Source organism: Pinus tabuliformis, chromosome 7, assembly GCF_031772625.1.
Source record: "Pinus tabuliformis cultivar Carrire ecotype Pingquan chromosome 7, CPIR1, whole genome shotgun sequence".
Lineage (NCBI taxonomy): Eukaryota > Viridiplantae > Streptophyta > Pinopsida > Pinales > Pinaceae > Pinus > Pinus tabuliformis.
This window is the reverse complement of record NC_142293.1, coordinates 640752970-640774607: the sequence shown is the minus strand read 5'-3', so window position 1 is coordinate 640774607 and position 21638 is coordinate 640752970. Positions and strand designations below refer to the sequence as shown.

At 36.1% G+C, this 21638-nt stretch overlaps 1 protein-coding gene across 4 annotated transcripts; it reads left to right on the top strand.

Annotated features, from left to right (window-relative positions):
• The first annotated feature begins 6875 nt into the window (after positions 1 to 6875).
• On the top strand, positions 6876 to 17636 carry LOC149249079 (uncharacterized). Of its 4 annotated transcripts, XM_089458611.1 has the most exons (12): positions 6876 to 7417; positions 7530 to 7644; positions 13131 to 13241; positions 13390 to 13562; positions 13713 to 14039; positions 14133 to 14258; positions 14544 to 15419; positions 15579 to 16500; positions 16613 to 16709; positions 16825 to 16936; positions 17286 to 17368; positions 17478 to 17636. In XM_089458611.1, the coding sequence occupies exons 1-11, from the start codon at positions 7214 to 7216 to the stop codon at positions 17319 to 17321; spliced, it is 3099 nt and encodes a 1032-aa protein (XP_089314737.1). In that variant the 5' UTR covers positions 6876 to 7213; the 3' UTR covers positions 17322 to 17368; positions 17478 to 17636. The 4 variants fall into 4 exon arrangements, with proteins under 4 accessions (XP_089314737.1, XP_089314736.1, XP_089314738.1 ...); XM_089458612.1 differs by lacking the exon at positions 17286 to 17368 and having other exon boundaries at positions 6877 to 7417; XM_089458610.1 differs by lacking the exons at positions 17286 to 17368; positions 17478 to 17636 and having other exon boundaries at positions 15579 to 16491; positions 16825 to 17209.
• Positions 17637 to 21638: the final 4002 nt, after the last annotated feature.

The following is a 21638-nucleotide window of genomic DNA, read 5'->3' as shown; positions in this document are numbered from 1 at the left end:
CTACCTTGCAAGGAACCCCAAATGTGCTGGCAATGTTATGAAGAGCTTGAGCAGATGTGTTCCGACCATAGATGCAGCTCTTGAGATAGTTGACCATACCTCCTGAGTAGCTCATATATTTGCCTAAGAGGGTTTTGAAACGACCGGTTATGATATTGGAGGCTCCTCCCATTAACAATGTATCGTCAACAAATTAAGAGTGATTTATGTTTTTGACTCCATTCCCAAATTTAATACCTGTAATAAAACTGATGCGCCGATTATAATCTAAGGCCTTATTGAAGGGCTCAGCCATCAAAATGAACAGGTAAGGAGAAAGGGGACAACCTTGTCTTAAACCTCGAGAAGATTGAAAGGAAGGCCTTGGTCTACCATTGATGAGAGGGGAGATCCAAGGACCTGAAATGCAAGCTTTGACAAGGTTAAAGAAGGGCGCAACAAATCCCATTTTCTTTAGAACTGCAAGGAGGAATGAGTGTCTAACTCTGTCAAAGGCATTGGCTAAGTCCAGTTTTAAGATGAAACCTTTTTCTTTTCTAGATTGGCTGGAGTGTATAGCCTCTTAGACAAGGAGAATGGAGTCAGAAATTTGTCTATTGGCCAGGAAGCCTCCTTGATTCTCAGAGATGAGTGAGGGGAGAAGAGGTTTAAGATGAGAAGCGAGGATTTTGGTCAAAATTTTGTATGAGGAATTGCAGAGAGAAATGGGCCGAAATCGGGAGAAAGAAGAAGGTCGATTCTCTTTAGGGAGGAGGGCAAGATGGGCGGCGTTAGTGAAACCTTTGATTTTGCCCTTACATTGAGCCCATTTTATCATCTTAACAAGGTCTTTTTTTATTATTCCCCAATAAGCTCTGTAGAAGCAAATTGGGAAACCATCTGGGCCAGGAGCCTTGTCTGGCTACAGTGTCCAGATAGCTCTTCATATTTCTTCTTCTTCGATTTCCTTGATTAGATTTTCATTGATTTCCTCGCTGATCTCAGTGGAAAGGTGTTGCAGAAGATCTGAGTAATCTTCAACTTCTTTTGTTTCAGTTAAGAGGACACTGTAATGATCTAAGGCAACCTTTCTAATAGCATCTTGTGTGGTTTGGAGGTTGCCTTTAGCATCGATGATGGAAGTAACATTGTTTCTGATTTTATTGACATTGGCCTGCTTATGAAAGAAGGCAGAGTTTTTGTCACCTCCTTACAGCCATAGCTGTCTTGATTTTGTCCTCCATTTTTTCTTCTTTGCTTTATTGGCACAATATAGCTGGAAGTAGAGATTGCCTTCAAGAGCTTTATATTCCTGGGAGAGCCCTCGTTCCTCTATCATGCTGTGCACTTTCTCCAATTTGCTTTTTATTTCAATTTTATCCTTCTCAGGTTCCTTGTAGTGATTTTTTGCCCATTCCTTCAAGGCGCTTTTGGTCCTTTTCAGCTTGTTTTCCCATATGTATCCCGATGACCTTTCTATGTGCTAACTCCATGTGAGTTTGACAATCTGATCGACAATAGGGATGTTGCTCCACAGTGGACTATATTTAAATGGAATGGGCCCTAAGGGATATTGGGCTTCGAAAACAAGAGTTGTGGGATAATGGTTAGATGCTGAGTAGGGGAGTACGACAGCATAAGCAATGGAGTAAGATGAGAGGAGCGATACATTCACCAAAACCCTGTCTAGCCTCTCCATGATATTGCCTTTGCCCAGTCTGCGATTTTTTGGAGCAACATCAACTAGATCGTGGTCCTGCATGATGGTTTCCAACCACGTTCTGCAAGGGTCATGTGAAAAACAACCTCCTCTTTTCTCGTTGGAGTGGAGTATGAGATTGAGATCTCCACCAAGGATAATATTGTTGTTTTCTTCTTCATCTATGTCTGCTTTGAGGGAAATCTAACATTGTTCTTTGTCTCTATAGTGACTTGGCGCATAAACATTGTAGATAACAATCCTTTTGTTATTTGTTAAGCTCTTTAGAATGACTTTAATCCAATACTGGCTGACTGTATCTGTTGCGTGTGTTCCAAATGTTGTGGTTCTAAAGGGTTGCAATTCCCCAGAGGCGCCCCTTGACTCGCTTATGCGTCCTTCATACTGCTTGAGTTGATCAATGATTCCTTTCATTTCTTGTTGTCCTTGTTTTGTTTCTTGGAGCAATAGAATTTCTGGCTTCTCGTGAATTATCAGATCTTTTAGGGCAACAATTTTGGAAGGGTGCCCTAGTCCACTGCTATTCCAGGATAAGGCTTTCATCATTGAGTGTGAGGGGTACGGAGAGTTGCTCGCCCTCCTTGTTCCTTATGTGATGCTTCTTTACTATTTTGCCCCAAAATGTAAGTTTCTATGGGATTTTGTGTACCCATTGTTGGAAATAATACTGAGAGGGGGGGTGAATCAGTATTATCAAGTCAAATATTTTTATTTTTCACACCCAGATCATATACGTACTTCAGTTAGTGAAAACTGTGTATATACGCAACTACAGATAAAGAAACCAGCGTATACCATGCAGACTTATAATTTAATTTATCTTATAGATGTTGATCATTAATCTGTGTATCATAATCAAATAAACAGTAACCAGAAACAGAAACAGAGCAGAAGATAATCACACACAAGAACACAAGATATAAGGTGGAAACCCAATGTGGGTGAAAACCACCTGCTGCAATTCATCTCTATCTTCTTTTAATTAGAAAATTCTTTTTAAGTTTCTGTACTGGTGCACTCCTTTACTAGTACGCAGGCTGCAACTTGCAGAGAGCTACAACCCTCTCTCGTTCTCTAGCTTCTCCTGGAAGGGAGCTACAACCCCCTTAGCTCTTGCACTAGCCAAGATACTAGTACACAGGCTACTACCTGCAGAAGGCTACAACCTTCTCTTTTCTTCCAGGGACCACGTTTCATAAATTTTCAGACTGGATACATGAACATCAATCAAACATCAAGAATTTCTGCATCAAACAATCTCCTTTTCACCAATTAAAACTGAATCAAATCGACACTTATCTGATAGTTGTACCCAGAACACAATAATAGTAACCACACACCAAATTCTGAACCCAGAACACTGCAGCAATAAACAGAAGCAGCTAGAACACAATTCAAGAGATGTACGCTACTTCAATAACTAGAAACCTGTGTGCATACGCTTCTGTGTTTGGACCAACCTGCTTATACGCTGTTTTTACTCACAAAACCAGTGTGTATACGCGCCTTCGATTCACTGAACCTGCGTACAGATCTATAAAGGATAATTCACTCTTTCAAATATTCAGACATTAGTTAACCCAGATTACCAGATTTATAGATCAAGCATGCGCCACATATAACAGATCAAAATCATACAAAGATACTATTATTCAAGCCTTAAGATTATGACCCATCAATAGAACTTATCCTTCTCCTTGCGCTCAGGTTCCTCCTTCATTCAGATCCAGATCTGCACCATAACCCAATCACTAGTATTCCAGATCTAGCACTTTATCAGATATTCAATAATTCAGATGATCCTTTGCCAAATGATCTCCTTCCTCTTTTATAGTCTTAGGCCTTTCACAATACCACGGTCCAAAACCATAACAAAACAATACCATGGACCCAATACTTGGGATCAACACTTCTGACGAGATACCATGGCCCAAAACCATAGGTTCAATTACCAAGGACTAAATACCACGGACCAAAAGTAAGTTCTCCAACATGTACGTGCTTTTCCTTGCGTGAAAGTGCATGTATACGCATACGCGCCTTTGGAACGTCTAACCCGCGTGTATACGCGTCTTCGTCTAGGTGAACCTGCGTATATATCTTTTCCTTCATTCTGAGAGCCTGAACTGAGATCTGTCACCAGAGTGAGTTGCCATCAAGGACAACACCTGTGCCACACCAGTGCCATAGCGCCAACTTGTGTCATAATGCCAACACCCATGGAAATATCCTTTTGAGCATTTTCATCTCTGTGCTGCTTTGAAGACTTCCTTCCTGGCCCTTGCTTTTTTTTGTGTGTCCAGAATTACACCATGCTCTTTAGAAGAACTCCTCGTTGATCTAGAGTAGGGAGGATCTTGGGAAAAAGAAGAAGAGTTTAGCAGGGGGGGGGGGTGCGATCATTGGCATCAGCTTGGGGCATGGAGAGGGGGGGGGGGGGTTATCTTCAGGGGGGGAAATGGCGAAAAAGGGGTTGGATGAAGTAGGGGGGGGGGGGGAGGAAGCGGAGGGGCAGGAGTGGGTGTAGAAGTGGTGAGGAGAGGAGGATCCAGTGAGGAGGTGGAGGGGAAGGCTGTGTGATTAGCCTTGGGAGGGGCAGCTTCAGGGTTTGCCTTAGGGTTGAAAGCAGTCTTCTTTTTCTTAACAGTTTCCCATTGCTCATCTTGTGAAACATTTTCAACATCAACTAATTTAGAGTAGCGATTGGCAAAATGGCCATATTCGTGACATACCTTGCATTTAAACGGGATCTGCTCGTAGTCCAATTGTTGGATGTGAGTCTAGTCATCCACTTTGAGCTTGATGGCCTCCGGGAGGCCTTTGCCGAGATCAACTTCAACACATATGCGGGCGCGGGCTTGCATGTTGTCTTTTGGCTCACTGTGATCAATACACTTTCCAACAACATTCCCGATGGCTCGAACCGATTCATCTCCCCAACAATGGAGAGGGAGATGAGGGAGCCGAACCTAGACCGGGACAACGCTAGGGACATCCAATTAGGATCAAAATCCGGGGTCCATTTATTGAGGTACAAGCCCTTGGAGTCCATGAAATATGGTTCGTTCCTAAAGATTAGATCCTTGGCTTCTCTTGATTCGAAGTGGAAGGTGAAGTACCCTTTCCCACATAAGCGGATGAAGATTTTGCCTTGTATTTTATCAGACCAGTTTCGCTCGACCCACCTTTGCACTGTCTTCGGAGAGGGCCAGAGACCAGTAAATTGCCCGATGAGACCTCATTCTGCCAGAGAAAGTGCTACCATGCGAGGGAGAGTAGGAGGAAGAATCACCTCTTGCAAAACATCTAGCTTCTTAACAAACTTTGAGATTGCTGGGCGGAGGCGCTGAGGCAGTAAAGATTTTACTAGGGCAGAGAAAGCTAGTTGGGCAGCAGCCGCCTCCGGGGTTGCATCCGGAGGGGCCATGGCAAAAGGCCGAAGGCCATAAGCTCTGGAAGGCGCTCAGTAGCGGCGCGACACGAGACCTAGTAGATCCGCAACCCTATTTGGAACTAAATTTTTCCGAAAAAAATAAAAATAAAAATGTGCATACTTATTAGTGGTTACTACCCACCAAAATTTATGCAAGTCCTTTTGTTTTGATAATCCTCCCTTACCAAGAACTAATACATTGATATCTAAAGTGGATATATTAATTCCTTACTTAGGCGTAAGAACTTGCATAGGTAGGAAAAAACCACTAATAAGTCTACACATTTACATGAATATTATAATTATATAGAAAAAACATGGTAGAAAATGTGTGAGGTAGTTACCCACATGACATTGTATTGTGCAAAAATTATGATAAGACCTTCAAATTATGTTCCAATTAAATATTTAAATATATATATATATATATATATATATATTTAATAATATTAAAAAATAAATGTTTAATTTTCAAAATTAAATATTATAACTTACATTAATCCATACTAAATGAATCATAATCAACAAACAAACAAATTGAAGAAAATCACATCATATTTTATTTGTGGACGCATTCGAACCAGGAGTGTGGTTCATCGTCAGGACGAGTTGAAGAATCAGCTCATAGTTGCATGTTAAATAGAGAGAGCAGGACCTCAAACGGTTAAATTTGACTAAGAAACGACTATAATTGATTGTACAACTAGATTGTACTAACGACTACTATGAAAGGCTAAGTTTGACTGGGCACCAAGACCAAGAAAGAGGGAGAGGATTTTTTTTTTTTTTTTTTTTTTTGAGTATGAAATAATAATCTATTAATAGATCTTTTAATTAGATAGAATAATAGTTAGTAAGTTAATATAAGGGATATTATATAATATTTAATTGAAAATAATAAGAAATATCTTTAATTAGATACCTATTAAATTTTGTTAAATAAAGACCCCAAACTAACTAAATGGAATTCCACTAATTGATCCATTAATAGTTTATAACTACTTAATAATAAATATATTATATATATAAATAAAAGTTAATAAAAAATATTACTTAAGGGTTGGAAAAAATGTTAGTTTGATTGGTTAAAATTGCTATGTTAAAGTAGAGCAACAATCTATTAATAAACTTTATATTTATTATTATAAATTATAGATTAAATAATAAAATTCAACATAAATAATTTTAAAATATTACTTTAAATTAGAAGCTAATTAGTTTACAAAATTAAATATAAATATTTAATGTTAATTAAAATTAAAATTCAACATAAATAATTTTAAAATAATACTTTAATTTAGAAACTAATTAATTTACAAAATTAAATATAAATATTTAATGCTAATTAAAATATTTGAAAAATCGTTGTTTAGCAATATTAAAATTAAATAAATATTTTTCAAAATTATACATTATAAGTTACATTAATATATGCTAAATTAATTTTAAAATTTTAAAATATTACTTTGAATATGAACATAATTAATTTATAAAAAATTAAATATAAACCTTTAATGTTAAATAATTTATTTATTATGGTAATATCAATCTCGTGTTTCTTCCGTCTTACCTCAGTCATAATGTATAACACCATTAAGATTGTGGTCTGTGTTTTCTGCCTTGGCCAACGGAAACCAATGGATGACTAAAACTCAAACCCTAAAATAGAAATGGAATGGAGGTGGATAGAAAGCTGACTCCCCAAAATAGGTGGGAACCACGAAGACTAGCGAAGGCCTATAAACCCCATAATTAGCCAAGCACTATAAACCCCATAATTAGCTAAGGCACCTTAAGGTTTAGGGCTTATAGCCAAAGAAAATTGCCTCTGGCTCATTGGGGTAGCTCTGGCGGCTGCGCGATAAACATCAAAATCTGCTCAACACTGACGATCTTTGGGGAGATCTCTCGGTCCAGAACCCTTAAGAAGACCACCACACACACGCAGAATCGCTTCCAGATTTTAAGAAGACCACCACACACACGCAGAATCGCTTCCAGATTTTAAGAAGACCACCACACACACGCAGAATCGCTTCCAGATTCGAAGCAAGCAATTGGGTGATTGAAATCCATCGCCCATGGCCACTAAATTGCGAGAAAATGGTGGACTCTGTCCAAGAAAAAGGCCGTCCGAGGATCCTCTGTTGCAGGGGTGGATGGACCCATTTCGTTCTCAGGAGGCAGCAAACTGTTCAAACTCTGGGAGGATAAGGCGGAGAAACGAACCCACAGAACAGTCGATAGATCTAGAGCTCACAGGGCGAATTGAGTTTAGGAAAATTGTAAGATTCATATCAATACCTGCGCTGTTTTAGGCTTTTTTCTTTGCTTGATTCAGTAGTAATATTATGTGTGTTTTAACTAAGGGTGTGGTTTGGGGGATTTGATTTGTAGGGTGCTGGCTTGGAAAACCTCGGCAATACCTGTTTTCTAAATTCGGTTCTACAATGTCTCACTTACACAGAGCCTTTGGCTGCTTATTTACAGAGCGGTCGGCATAAGAAAATTTGTAAGAGGCTTTTCTTCTCCTGCCTATTCTTTGAAAACTATTTTGTTTATTGGGTGCATCAGAACATAATTGAAAAACTCAAAAAATTTACGTTCTGACTATGCAAAGCATGATTAAGCTTTTAGTTTGTTAGGCTAATTTGGTCCAACAGAGCAAAATCGGAGTTGGGTTTTCTATTTTGGTCTGATCTGATGATTAGTGGGTGGCAGGTGCTTGTATCCTCTAAGTGTCCATGAAATCTACATATTCTTTATTGGAGCCTTCTAGCCAATGGGAATATGCACCTCTTGCTTCGTGTGCCTCTTTTATACAATAATTGCAGGAATTGGATTGAAAACAGTAGCAAGATATTGTCTGCAACCTGCTTTGAATCTGAAACATGGGAGTTAGGTTTGCTATGTTGGTTTTGATCTAATGATCAGTAGGTGTCATTTGTTTACTTCCATTTAAGTGCCCATCAAATTTATACACTGTATATTGAGGTGTGGCAGCCAATGGGGAGCTATACCCCTTGTGTCTTTTGCCTGTATTGGACAGGACGTGTTGGCAGAATGACACTAAAAAAATGGTAGCAGTATGTTGTCCTTTGCCTCTATTCAGCAAGACTCTCATAGGTGGAATTGCATTAAAAATAGTGTTTATATATTTCCTGCAATTTGCTTTGAACATAGAATATCTCATGGGTCCATTTCAGATTTGATCCAATTTGTTTCTACATAATATTTCTTTCCGTAATCAATGTGAGTGGGCTATTTGGAATGACTCATTTCAGATTTGATCCAATTTGCTTCTACATAACATTTCCTTTTGTGATCAATGTGAGTGGTCTATTTGGAATCAGACGAGGAAATCTATGGCTTCCAAACAGCTGGTCATAAACATGATCTTGCGGGTCTAATCAAATTTGGAGACCCTGATCATTGGTCATGGTTGGGGATGAAATTTTGAGAAATGTCTTACTGATGTTTGAGATGCTTCTTGACTGGATGCTTATTATTTGAATATAGTGTTATGATTAACAACCATGCAGGATATCATGTACTTAACCTGAGTTATTTGTTTGTAGTAGTTATTTTTCTCCTCTCATGGAGTCTGTATTTGTCTGCAATTCTTTTGAGTCAATTAATACCCATATTGGTTAGGCCTGTTTTCTTTTCAGAATACAAAGAGGTTAACTACTGGGCTTTTATTATTCACCTTCCACTAGGTGAATTGGATATTGCCGTTTGGTCACTCGGATGATTATGAGCTAATGATGATTGGAAATTTTTAAGTGGTTGGTGTGGATTTCCCAAGCCACTTAGTGGGTGGCTAATAAACATGCAGTTACATTTATTCAGGTGGCTAATAAGTATGGAGTTACATTTATTCCCTGAGCTTAGTCAACGCAAAATTAAAAATGCTTTCACCTTGGAGGGTTCATTAAGTTGTACTGAATTGGTTCCTTAAGGCTTAAACATTTATTTATAACAAACTCATTTTTGTTTATTTCAGTAAATCACGATTATTTTTTAAATGTTCTTCATCCAATTTTTATGTCAGAGAAAATTATATGACTGTAACAATAATGTTTTCACAAAATCAATCATGGCAGTTCACTCTATTGACAAGGAAACATTTAAAATGAATGAGGTAGAATGATTTGTTGCAAAATTAGTTAGATGTATCATTATACCCCCTTATGACTAACATGTCAGTTAGTTAATTATAGTTTCCCATTGTATTTAAAACTAGTTTCATCTTTTCCTTGGTAAGTCATCTTTGATAAAAAGATGTGCATTGCTCTCCACAAATGAGCACAAAGTATTAATATGTTCTTTGTATTCTTGTTGTTACTAGATGTAATGCATTATTGATTTCTTTTGGCACATTCTCTTATAATACACTGTAGCTCTTCCAACTTGTCTTTCTTTTGTTTGATAATAAATCATCGACTTCAACTTTCTTTTTCTTTTGGAAATGTTTTTTCTGATATTAGCATCCTGTTTTGCTCCCTTACAAATCGTTTAATGGCTCGCATGATTTCTTGTGGAAAACTTTATATAGTTTGTTGGGCCTTTCTTTATTAGCACTCTTTTTGTTGGAGTTTTCATCTTTAGACTTTTATCTTATTTGCATGCCTCACTAGTTCACATATTAGAAAACAACAAATGTTTATATATGAATATGATTATTTGTATCTCAGGCATAAGCTGCAAGGACACTTTCACTTGAAAGTGAACTCTTCCATGGTAGTATTTTCCCAAATTTTGCAAATTTGTTATCTTTATTGTCATCAATTTCTGTTTCAATCAAGTCAATATTCATATTCTTTGAAGTAAAGACAACAATTTGTTGTCATGTTTTGAACTAACTGTTACTCATTATTCTTGCAGTCGTTGCATCCGTGTATGCAACATCACCTTTCTCATTTAACAAAATAAAACATTTTAGTGGGTACTGTGCTAGGAGGTAGTGAATTACTAGAATATAGAAAATATCAATCAACTAAGTAGATGGGGAGATAATAAGAAGAGAAGGAATGAGCTCAAGGAATGGACATAACTTAGGTTGAGAGAAAATTGTTGTTGATGATTGATAGGAAAAGTGGGTTGAGAAGGAGATTCATAATGGGTTAAAAGGAGAAAAAACTTGAGACAAATTGAACAAAGTGGTTTGCATGATGTCACTTGATTTGGTTTGAATTGCAAGAGTTTGATGTGAGAATGATCAGATATGTGCTAGGAAGACAAACAATAATATGGAATGAATGTTGAAACTGATGGTAAGAGAAAGCAAAGTACACATGCCAAACACAGAACATCAAGGGAAGTGGTAATTACTGACATGGGTTACTGAAGGATAATACGTGCAATGTCATCTTGAAAAGGGAGGAAGCTCCGCTGAAGATGTTTTCATGTCCTTAAATGATGGGGGTCATTGGATGATTTAAACATTAATCAACAGTCCAAAAATGAAAGACAGTAGACTGCTGGCAGAAGACTTCAAAACTATCAAACCAGTTTTTCTGTCTGCAAAAGGTGCATGTTGCTTGCAGATACTATAGAATTATAGATGCTCACCATTGAGTGGTGGAAACTTGATGCTTGTCGATATATACAATGATGTTTTTGTTAAATGCTTCTTAATTCTCAACCAGTCTAAATGTGTGCCAATGTTTAAGATAGAACAACTCATCCCAGTATGTTTCTAATAATGCTGTAGGCTTGAACTTTGTTTTGACGAGACCTTGAACTTTAGTAAGTCTATCCTAGACATTGCCTTCTGAAAAATGTATAAATATGATCAATAAGCTCGGGCGACAAGTCTGTTAGAATTTTAAAATTACTCAAATAAAACTGATGGATCTCACAACTTTACAGGGTGTCTGTATGCTCGTATGGATTTTAATTTATGATGATTAACTTGTTCTCAACATACATGACGCCAAAAAATGGTACGCTATAGCAAAGGAGGAATACATGGCAAATGATGGCAAGTGAAATAAAGATGAAGATTAAATGAGGCCTGGCATCTCTTTATAGAGGCCTTTCTAGTACAAAACCAAGATGATTACAAATGAATGCTGAGTATTTGCAGCTTCAAATCTACTTTAGAACAATTATGCAGTAAAGAACCCTGAGCTATTAGCTTCTCTCACAGGCTATTGTACACAGCTGGCTTTATTATGTTAAGAATATAAGCTTGTGACATCTCATTATTACAAGCAGCCACAACACCCTGACAGGAAACACATTCACAGGCTAATAGACTTAGATTGAATGATGGAAAAGATGGTCTTTAATCCCAAACTAGGGAATGGGATCGTAATGTCCCATGCCTTGGATTTGCCTAGATGTATTCTGTATTTGTATCTATTATCCATCCACTATCTAGGAAACCATATCTATCCCTCCCTGTTATCCTGGATCTACCTGTCTACCCAAAGTCAAAAGTGCCTCAACTATTTCATCCATTTATCATTTAGAGGACAATTTTTAGCATTGAAGAGTGCTGCTGATCATGGCAATGTTTTCGGATGATAGGGAGGGCAATTTTCAGACATTAAATGGGATGATTTCCAGACCCACAGAGGAATTCTGTCGCCATTGCAGTGCATTCTTTCATTGAGTAGTGCATTTTCTGGCTTTTTATCAGAGTTATCAAAATTTGCTGAGATGCTATTGCTGCTGTTTTATACTCAACAATGGACTGAGCATAATGAAGAAATTTATTGTTGGAAAGTGTACTGGTTTCTTAACCATTTCCTTACTGTTCTTTTTGGGTTGAACATTGTGAGATAAGGGCAATTGGCTGCCTTCTTATTTTGAGTGGAGATTTGAATTTTTTGTTCCTACTGTGGCTTCATTTTGTATTTCTGACCTAACCACTAGAGAAACTGGGAAACACATGCTTTTTGATCCAAGATCTCCACAATGCAAAATATTGTTGTGAGAGGAAGGCTTTTCCCTGGGGGTGATCTGTAAAAGATTTTGTAAAGAGTGGAACAAAGTATATAATGGCTCATATACTAGGATCAAAGCTCATTTGTTTCATAATGAATATTTGAATAAAGTTTATCCTAGCCCAGACAACATGCAGAAGTTTGAAGGTTGCTAACATTTATTGTTTCACTTTCAGTTGAGGGTTGCTAACATTTACTTTTCCTTCCACACCATCATCTTGAAGAGAGGCTTGTGGATGTGAATGAACTTAGTAAGCATGTCAATTAGTGATTTTGAGATTGTGTGGATGTGGATGATTGCTTCAGCTTTCCTCATCATTTGAAAAAATTGATAGATCCCAAACAGTTCAGTAGGTATTTGTCCTCTTTAATCTGTCTTTTGTCGGGGCAGAGGTCAAATTATAGTAAGGGACCTAGCAGGATATGAGACATGGAACCTAACTGGATGGTTTCTTCTTGTTGATGATTACTTCCTCATCATCTGAAAGAACTGCTAGATCTGAAGCATTTCAGAGTGTATTTGTCCTTTCTAACCTCTGTCTTCTGTAGTTTTAGAGATCAAATTATTGTAAGGACCTAGCAGGATATGTGACATGGGACCATAGTCACCCTACTTGAAGATTTTGTTGAGTACAATCTCTCAACTTAACTTCCTTTCATCTTCCAATGGTTCTAGCCCCTCAAAGAATATAATGATCTGGAACGTCAATATTGATATAAGTATAAAGATAAAGTCATGAACTATTCGATATGCGGAATGAGGGGACGCTCATTTTGTGTTGTTTTGTTTACTTATTATGTCTTAATATTAATGCTAATTCAAACTAGCTATATTTGTAAAACCGTGATCAGTAATTTGAATTTCCATGTTTCATGGTAGTTAAATTGCATATATTCATTTATATATTTTTTATATGTGCCATATCCAGCCCTGTGGGGCTATTTGTTATGTTATGTTCATTTTTTCTACATTAATAACTCAATTGTCTTTGTTGCTATTGCCATATATTGTTACTAATGCCATATTTTTGCAAATATGAAGGCCGTGCATCTGGATTCTGTGCAATGTGTGCAATACAAAACCATGTCATGAATGCTTTGGCTTCAAGTGGCAAGATTTTGGCACCTTCTCATCTGGTGAAGAACTTGCGTTGTATCCTGAATTTTGATAGAACATTTATTTGGAAAACATAAGTTAGTCTGTCTAATTTTGAATCACTTTCATCCCTATTAGCTCTTGCTGTTTTTGAGAATGAATCTCTAGTTTTTGTCAGACACTGTGATTCTTGACCTGCTATCAGGCATATCTCGTAATTTCCGCATTTCAAGACAGGAAGATGCTCATGAATATATGGTAAATCTGATGGAGTCCATGCACAGATGTTGTCTGCCTTCGGGGATAGCTAGTGAATCTCCAAGTGCATATGAAAAAAGCCTAGTACACAAAATTTTTGGTGGCCGTCTTAGGAATCAGGTAAAGTTTGTGGATTGCCATGAAGCAAGTATATGAGCCTCACTTTGATGACCAAGAATATTACCAGCTTGTAGGGGGTAATACAACTTGCATGAATGCTTCCAGGATTTCAGTTAACAGTTTTGGATCTCTGGTTACATGGATATGCAGGTCAAGTGCACACAATGCTCATATGGTTCCAATAAATATGATCCTTTCCTAGATTTGAGTCTGCAGATTGTACAGGCAGACTCATTGTTGAAGGCACTTTCCCAGTACTTCGCAGTTGAGCAACTAGATGGAGGAGAGAAAGTATATCAATGTGAACGATGTAAAGTAAAAGTTCAAGCTCTAATACAACTCACAGTGGATAAGTCTCCATACATCCTTGCCATTCATCTGAAACGCTTCAGCCCAGGTGGATTTGGGGGAAAAATTAATAAGAAAGTTGAGTTTGGGCCTGCACTAGATATGAAACCTTTTGTGAGTGGTCCACATGTAAGTCAATACCTTCACTGTGTGTACTTTTATTTGACCTACATAAATTTTAACAGCCCAAGTGTCATATTCTTGTTTTTGTGTCACTTCTAGGAAGGGGATTTGAAATATACCCTCTATGGTGTTCTAGTGCATGCTGGCTCAAGCTCAAATTCTGGCCATTACTACTGCTTCATTCGTACATCCAGTGGCATCTGGTATGCTCTGGATGATAATCGGGTATGCATTTTTGCTGTTCTACTGCTCTTTGAAAGAGATTTTTTTATGTTAAGCTTGTTCTTGTCCTCTTTTCTTTTTTAGGAATCTCATTTTCATAGCTATTATGCTGTGTTGAAAATTTCCAATGCAATTTCTAATTATTGCAGAAGGTTGGATTAAAACTATGTCAAGATAATTTGGAATGTCTTAGATTATAAATGAAACATTTGAGGCTCACAAAAACTATTTGGGCTGAAGCATAAGGTTTAGAAATAACACTACTAATCAGGTGAATATGGATTGCAGGTATATCAAGTAAGTGAGAAATCAGTATTAGACCAGAAGGCTTACATGCTCTTCTATGTACGTAATAGAAGGGCAACAAATCAATCAATATTTAAACATGAACATCAGGGCAGTATACCCAAGAATGATAAAGCAAAACCAGCGAATGTAGTGTCTGGAAAGGAAAGTCTGTCACTTGCTTCTTCAGCTGTGTCTATTTTAAGAGGGTCACTCTATCTGAACTCTAACAATGCAGCAGTTTCAGAAGCAAAGGATTCAGTACCAAGAAAGGAAACACTTTTTGACAGGAATTCTTTTTCAGATGTTGCAGAACCCAGGCATAATATGAGGCTTCCATTTTCTGCTAGTGAACAACCTGTTAGCTTTGAATCTTTGTCAAAGCTTCCCTCTACATGGAACTCAGATGGGATCAAAAAAGGAAGTATGGTTACTCAAGGTGTTGCTAGCAATGGGCTGCAAGATGTTGCACCTATTAGTAATGTCTGTAGATTGGATCCTGGAGCTGATAATGAGCATAAGATGGCTACGGATTCAGTGGATAATACTGATAATGAGCATAAGATGGCTAAGGATTCAGTGGATAATACTGATTGTGAGCATAAGGCTTCTATACATTTGAGCAACAGTGTTGCCATTGAAGGGCATAAGATTGTTGAAGTCTTGGAAAATGGGGATATAATGAATCATGAGCATGGTAAAAGACATTCTCCTGCCAAGGAAATGCCAGATTGTAAAAAAATCAATCAGGGTACTGCTAGTGTGCATCAGGTTGATAAAGGTCTTATGAATGTTCAGACTAATTTTAGTAATGTGACAGATTTGGGGAATAATGATAGTAACATTTCAACTTCAGGAAATGTCTCTATAATAGCACAGGTATTGAGTCAATATTTAAATGTAGTCTGATTTTTGTGTTTCTGATTTGAGAAGACAGTTTTGTTTCAGCTTTCTTGGAATTATTAGTGTCCGTTTGCTTCATAACACTTGGATAGTGGCATTCGACTTAATTCTACTATTTGACTCGGACCTTTGCAGGATCCTGGAAATCGAAATTGCTTACTATCTAAAGACCATGCAGATTTAGGAGTTTCATTAAAGACAATTGAACCTGGTAGCCTATCTAATCTGACAGAAGAGTGTAGTTGTTTGTTGCAAAAGCAGGATTCCAATAGTCATTTGCACAGTAAAAAGGTGAGACTTTGGAAGCAGTATTTGAGGCTTTTGAGAATCATGCCATTTACACGAGGGCACTTGCTTCTTAGAATTCTTAATGTTTCAAGAAGAAAAAGTTCCTTAAAAAGGAAAAAACGGTATCTTCTCAAATCCAAAAGTTCATCTCAAGGCAAGTCTATGAATCTACTGAAGCATGATAAAAGATTTCTTACATCACAAGATACTTTTGTATCCAAAAGGAAAAAGAGGACTACTATAGCTGCTCAGGAAACACGAGTTGTTGGAAATAAGTCTGGAATTAATGTTGCTAAGAGTATGTTAAATGGAAAGTATTGCCTTGATTCTTGTGAGGATGTTGAGAACTATGGATTGAAGGTGTTGCCTGTTCAAAATAACTTTGCGTTTGTCAAAGCGAAGGAAAGTAACTTTCAATCCCGTTTGCATCTTGGGTTTGCTCAATGCAGTTCCAGACAGATTTGTACACAAGATGGTCTAGGTGAAGAGCGACGTAGTGGTACTGTGGCAGAGGGATCTGGCATCATGTGTTTGAAACATAATGGTAATGCTATTGGGCCATGTTGTGAAACGAATCAGAATTTTTTTTCATCAGTAATGCACTCTGTGCAGAATGGAGATGCTTCTGCTTCTAAAGTAGGTGTACATGATAGGAGAAATGGAACTTCTTCAAAATTTTGGGAAGTGTCTGCACAAGATAGGGCAAGAGTCGCTCAAACTCATTTTACATCTCTTCAGGCTGGATTACGTGAGGCAACAGGTTATACAGGTTAACTTTTTTATTTTTCCTTGCATTTATACATTCAAGCTTTTTTACTGTGAGCCATGCGTGTGTTTTCATATGGTATGGTCATTTGACTATTGCTTTGTATGGCTATCAGGAATTTCACAGTCAATACAAATGGAAGCTGATGGAGAAGAGATTGACACAGCCACTGATGAGAAAAAAGCCTCAGATGGTCATGTTTTAAATGGATGGTAAGATAGTACTTGGCATGTCTAATGTAATTGAGTTCTTTACAGTGAATGATACTAGACCTGTTCTCCTTTTCTTGAACTTACCAGTAGTGGTTTCCTTTTCTGATCTCTGTAGGGTTAAAGAACATGAATTTGGTAGAAGGAAAAAGGTGAAGACATCCCCATCTGAGAATGGCACGATGTATGGTGATAAAAGACATTTCAATGAATGCAAAAATCGTTTTGAGGTAATTTCAAGTAGTAAACTTAAAAGCAAACAATCAAGGGGAAGACATGGTGCAGCAAGAAATGAGCCTGCTAGAATATGAGAATGGTCAAATGATATTTGTTGACACCACAAGTGTCCTGTTGTAACGTAGTATATTTTCCTTAGTCTAAGGCATATTGCCTTTATATCATATTCAAATTCAAGCCTTTCAGTACAAGCCTATTGCAACAGGCTTGTGTGAAAGTCATGCGGCAAACAAGTCATCATAACAATGAAATGAGTTTATAGTTACTTGTATGTTGTAACGTGGTTTATGTTGATTGCTCAAAAATTGAGGAAACTTGTTAACTAAGCTTTGAATTTTTTAGTTGTTTTTGGCAGTAACTAGTAACTTGCAGATATAAAATCTGTTCCAGAGTATTGTCTTGGAATATCAAGCAAGAAATTTGAGGTTCATTTTTCAAGCCTGATGCATTAGCAAAATTTGCTTCAGGATTTCTGAGTGACTAGTTTTGTAGTTATAATATATTTTAAGCATGTGCCATGCCTTGTATGTTTAGGTGGGGACATGATTTTTTGTACAAAGTTTCTACTGAATGCACAAAGTGGATGTCAAATGTTATCTAAGTGTGGCACTGAAGTTTGAATGCATATCAAGGGAAAAACTTTCCTAGTTGACAGAAGTTAATCGGTGAATGAGTTAACAATGAGCTATTAAATAGGGCACTGTCAGGAAGAGGTCTGTTATGCAACCAGGTGCAAACCCCGGGTGATGATTAAGCAGAGGTTAGTCTTTCATGTTCATTGGTGCTTGGATATGTGCGAGTACAAGAAACTGAATGTTGTGATTCAGGTCGATTGTGGGGGTATCCTTTTATTACACGAGAACCATGGAAGAGGTGGAAGTGGTTGGCCGTTCTCAGTTTTATTTGTTTGAGATTGTGGTAAATATTTACTGCACTTCATTGAAATGCTCCTTTTGGATGATGTGCAAGGAGGTTAACAGACTTTTAGTATTGACTTATCTTTAGTGGAAGTCTATTATTGAATTATTCACTAGGAACATGTCAAAGTCTCATATAGTATTTTTCTTTGTTACTGATTATATACACTTATTTTCGTACATCAAGAACCAAGAGAAATTGATTTTTTTTAGTGGTATTTATGGGAAAAACTCAATAGTACGGATCAGAACAATGCAGGAATGAAATATGACATGTTTGTCATAAAAAACTGAAGTGTTATACAAGAAAATTTGGGTGGATTATGCAGTAACCGATTACAATGATAATCTTTACCTGGGGAAGATGGGCCAAGTCAAGCTGGGAAGATATTCAGTTAGCTAAATAAAATTCGGGGGCAGGATTTTTTTGGTAATATTGTTCAGACAAAAATTTAGTAACCTTATTGTTGAAAAGTCAAGACACATGCACTGAAAAGGCAAGACTTCTGAAAGCCCCCCATAAAATGACAAAAGTGGTTAATTATTATAACAAAATTTTGGAAGAGACATTTACCAGTCTCAGTAACAACTATTGTTCATTTACCTTTAAAAAAATGTGACCAACAAAATAGCTTCACAACAAAATAGTTTAGAAATGATGTTTTGAGGATTAGTTTCTATAGTTTGTGCAGTTTGGGAAGGGTTAGTAATTTTGTTTTGTGCGAGTACATGACACAACATAGCTTTGGAGAATTATTTTGTGCCATGCTTATGGATTGTAGCTCTTGAGAACTATTTTGTGCATGCTTGTGAGGTGTTGCAATGTAATTATCCTTTGATGAAGCATACTGTGGTAACTTAGCATCAAGGGACATTGTTTTCACTTTGAGAATGCATGTAGGTTCATATTGCTCCTTTTTGGTGGGGAGTCTGGAATAGGCTTTAGGATGTGGTTAGTGACTTTTGTTGCCCGAGGGTAAATGTAGAGATATTCAGAATGTGCCAAACGACTTTGTAGGGAAGGTGGTGGGGTAGGTGTAGGTCGAGGAGTTCTTTGTATAGTTGCATCTAATGATTGAAAATATTTGCCAAAATTTGTAGGTCACATGGGTCACTATGGCTATGCAGAGAATTGAAATTGGTGGTAATTATCCTAAATTGCGGGTGCCCAATGAATGTGGATTCTATTGTTTATCAACATTAAAAAGTCAGGATATATTCATGAAGCTCATGACAGTAATCATTAGGCACTAACATGAGTTTTCACAAATGAACTATATGTTTGCAGTCCAAATCATTCATATTTGTACATAAAGGGTCATTGTTTCTGATTTTTGGGTTGTACTATTCTGTTCGTTAAGTGTCACAATGTCACTTTAACCACTGGTTGTCCTACATGTGTATGCGCATTTTACATACAACACTTGTATTTTTTCTCAACAGCTTAAATTTATAAATTAAAACTAAATAAATTTATCAAATAAATAAAATCAATAAATAATTAAACATAAAATAAATACACGAAGTTAGAGACATTAACAAATTATGAATAATTAATAATTAAATTTAATTAATCAGACAAATTAGATTAGTAGTTAAAAATACTAATAAAAGTAATTAATCAAATTAATAAAAAATTAATCACATAAAAAATAAACATAACAGTTAAATCAAAAAATTAAAAATTAATCAATTATAGTTAAAAATACTAATAGAAGTAATTAATCAAATTAATAAAAAAATAATTTCACATAAAAAAATAAACACAACAATTAAAATCAACAAATTAAAAATTAATCAATCTAACAAGTGAATAATACAATAAACTAATAAACATATTAATAAAAAATAATCAATAAAATTAATTAATTAATCAACTCTTTAATTAATTAATCAATTCCCCTAATTAAAATTAATTTAATTAAAATTAATTTAATTAATCAAATTAATACATTAATTAATAAATCAATTAAACCAATTAAAATAAAATTAATAAACATAGTAAGTAAATAATAGAATCAATTAAGTTATAAACCTATTAATTAGTTAATTAATAATAATAATAATAATAAAATAAATAAATAAATAATAATAATTAATTAAAGTAATAAATGAAAATCTAGCCAACGTTCTTCAGTATCCTATATATAACCTAAATCTAGCTCGTGGATACATCATTAAGATCTGGAGAATATCTATTGACGCATCCCTGATGATGGACTCACTTGGTAGTCCGAAACTTTGGGTTCACAAAAACTATATAATAGGTCATTCCTCCTTTATCTAAAAGCTTAAATTTACTCACTTGTGTAAATATTCTCATAATTCTATATGACACTGTCTTTTATTTTTAATAAAAAAATTGCTTAAATATTTTATTACTCAAATTTAAGGTGGCACCAATGTGTAGACATTAAGGTGTTGACCACACATAAATAAAGATTAATGGGCCAATACCCTTGCCCTTGATGTGCATTTAGGCTCATTAGACATTCTTCCCTCTTTTTCTTTAAATTCATGTACCCTTAGATAATTTCTATTGACATTCAACTTTGGTTTCATCATTTTCCAAATTTGATGGTCGACTACGAACATGTTTCTTATTTAGAGGTTGTTTTTCATGTTTAGCCTTGAACTAAATCTTTTCTTAGTCTGTGAGTATGATAGCGATTCCTCTACACTATTTATTTAGAGTTTTTTTTTTTCTGGATTACCACTAACTGTTGCTAGTGATTTCCACAATGGTATTTGAACTTTTGCATACCTGAAACTATCAACTCTGGGGCATTCCTCTTTCCGCACTATGGCACTTTTTCCTCCATGCCATATTCAGCTCTGTTTCTAACGTTAGCTTGATCAATTGTTATCAATTTGATATTTCATAGGTACCCAACATCAACAAGATTATGAGTAGGTTCAATATCATTGATAATTTGAGTAACTCCTATTGTTCATCAACTTTGAACTTTCAATTGTGTCATCATTTTCTTACATTCAAACTCAATATGGGAAAATGAATCAATTAGCCAAACATGAAATCAAGCGCAAGTATCAAATCTTGTATCCACCAAGTTATCCAAATTTTGGACCATGAATGTTTGTAGGTGTTGGAATGGTCAGACTTAACTTGGACATAAACCTCTTAAAGCATCTTACATGACAATTTCATATGATTTCAACGCCCAACATTATCAACTCTCTTGATCGACCTCCTAAACCTGAGAATTTACCAATTTGGATGCTAATGGCCTTAATAAAATCATGTGGATGCTAATGACCTTAATAAAATCATATGATGGATTCAAACATAAGGCATTTTCAAATCTTCCAACTCAACACTACTCTCTTAATTGACTTCCCAAACTTGAAAATTTATTGATTTGGATGTAAATGGCCCAAATAACATCATATGATAGTTTCAAGCATAAGGCATCTTCAAATCTTCAAACTAAAATAACAAAACATTATCAAGTCAACACTTAATTTGTAAACTTTAAGCTTACTCAAACCTTATTTTCAAAATCTAATTTTGCACTGTATGATTTTAATATTAAATATTAACAAATAATAATCCATGATTTTGACCCAATTCAATTTGAAAATGTAGTTCAATATATAGCAGCCTAGATCCATCTTAACTTTGGCTCTACCAATTGCCGAGAGGGATCAGAGGTGCAAACTTTTTTTAAAGTGAAAAGAAACTTTTTTAAAAGTGAAAAGAGATTTGATCCCTCTCGATGCTTGATATATCCAGAATTAAGATGGATCTAAGATGGTT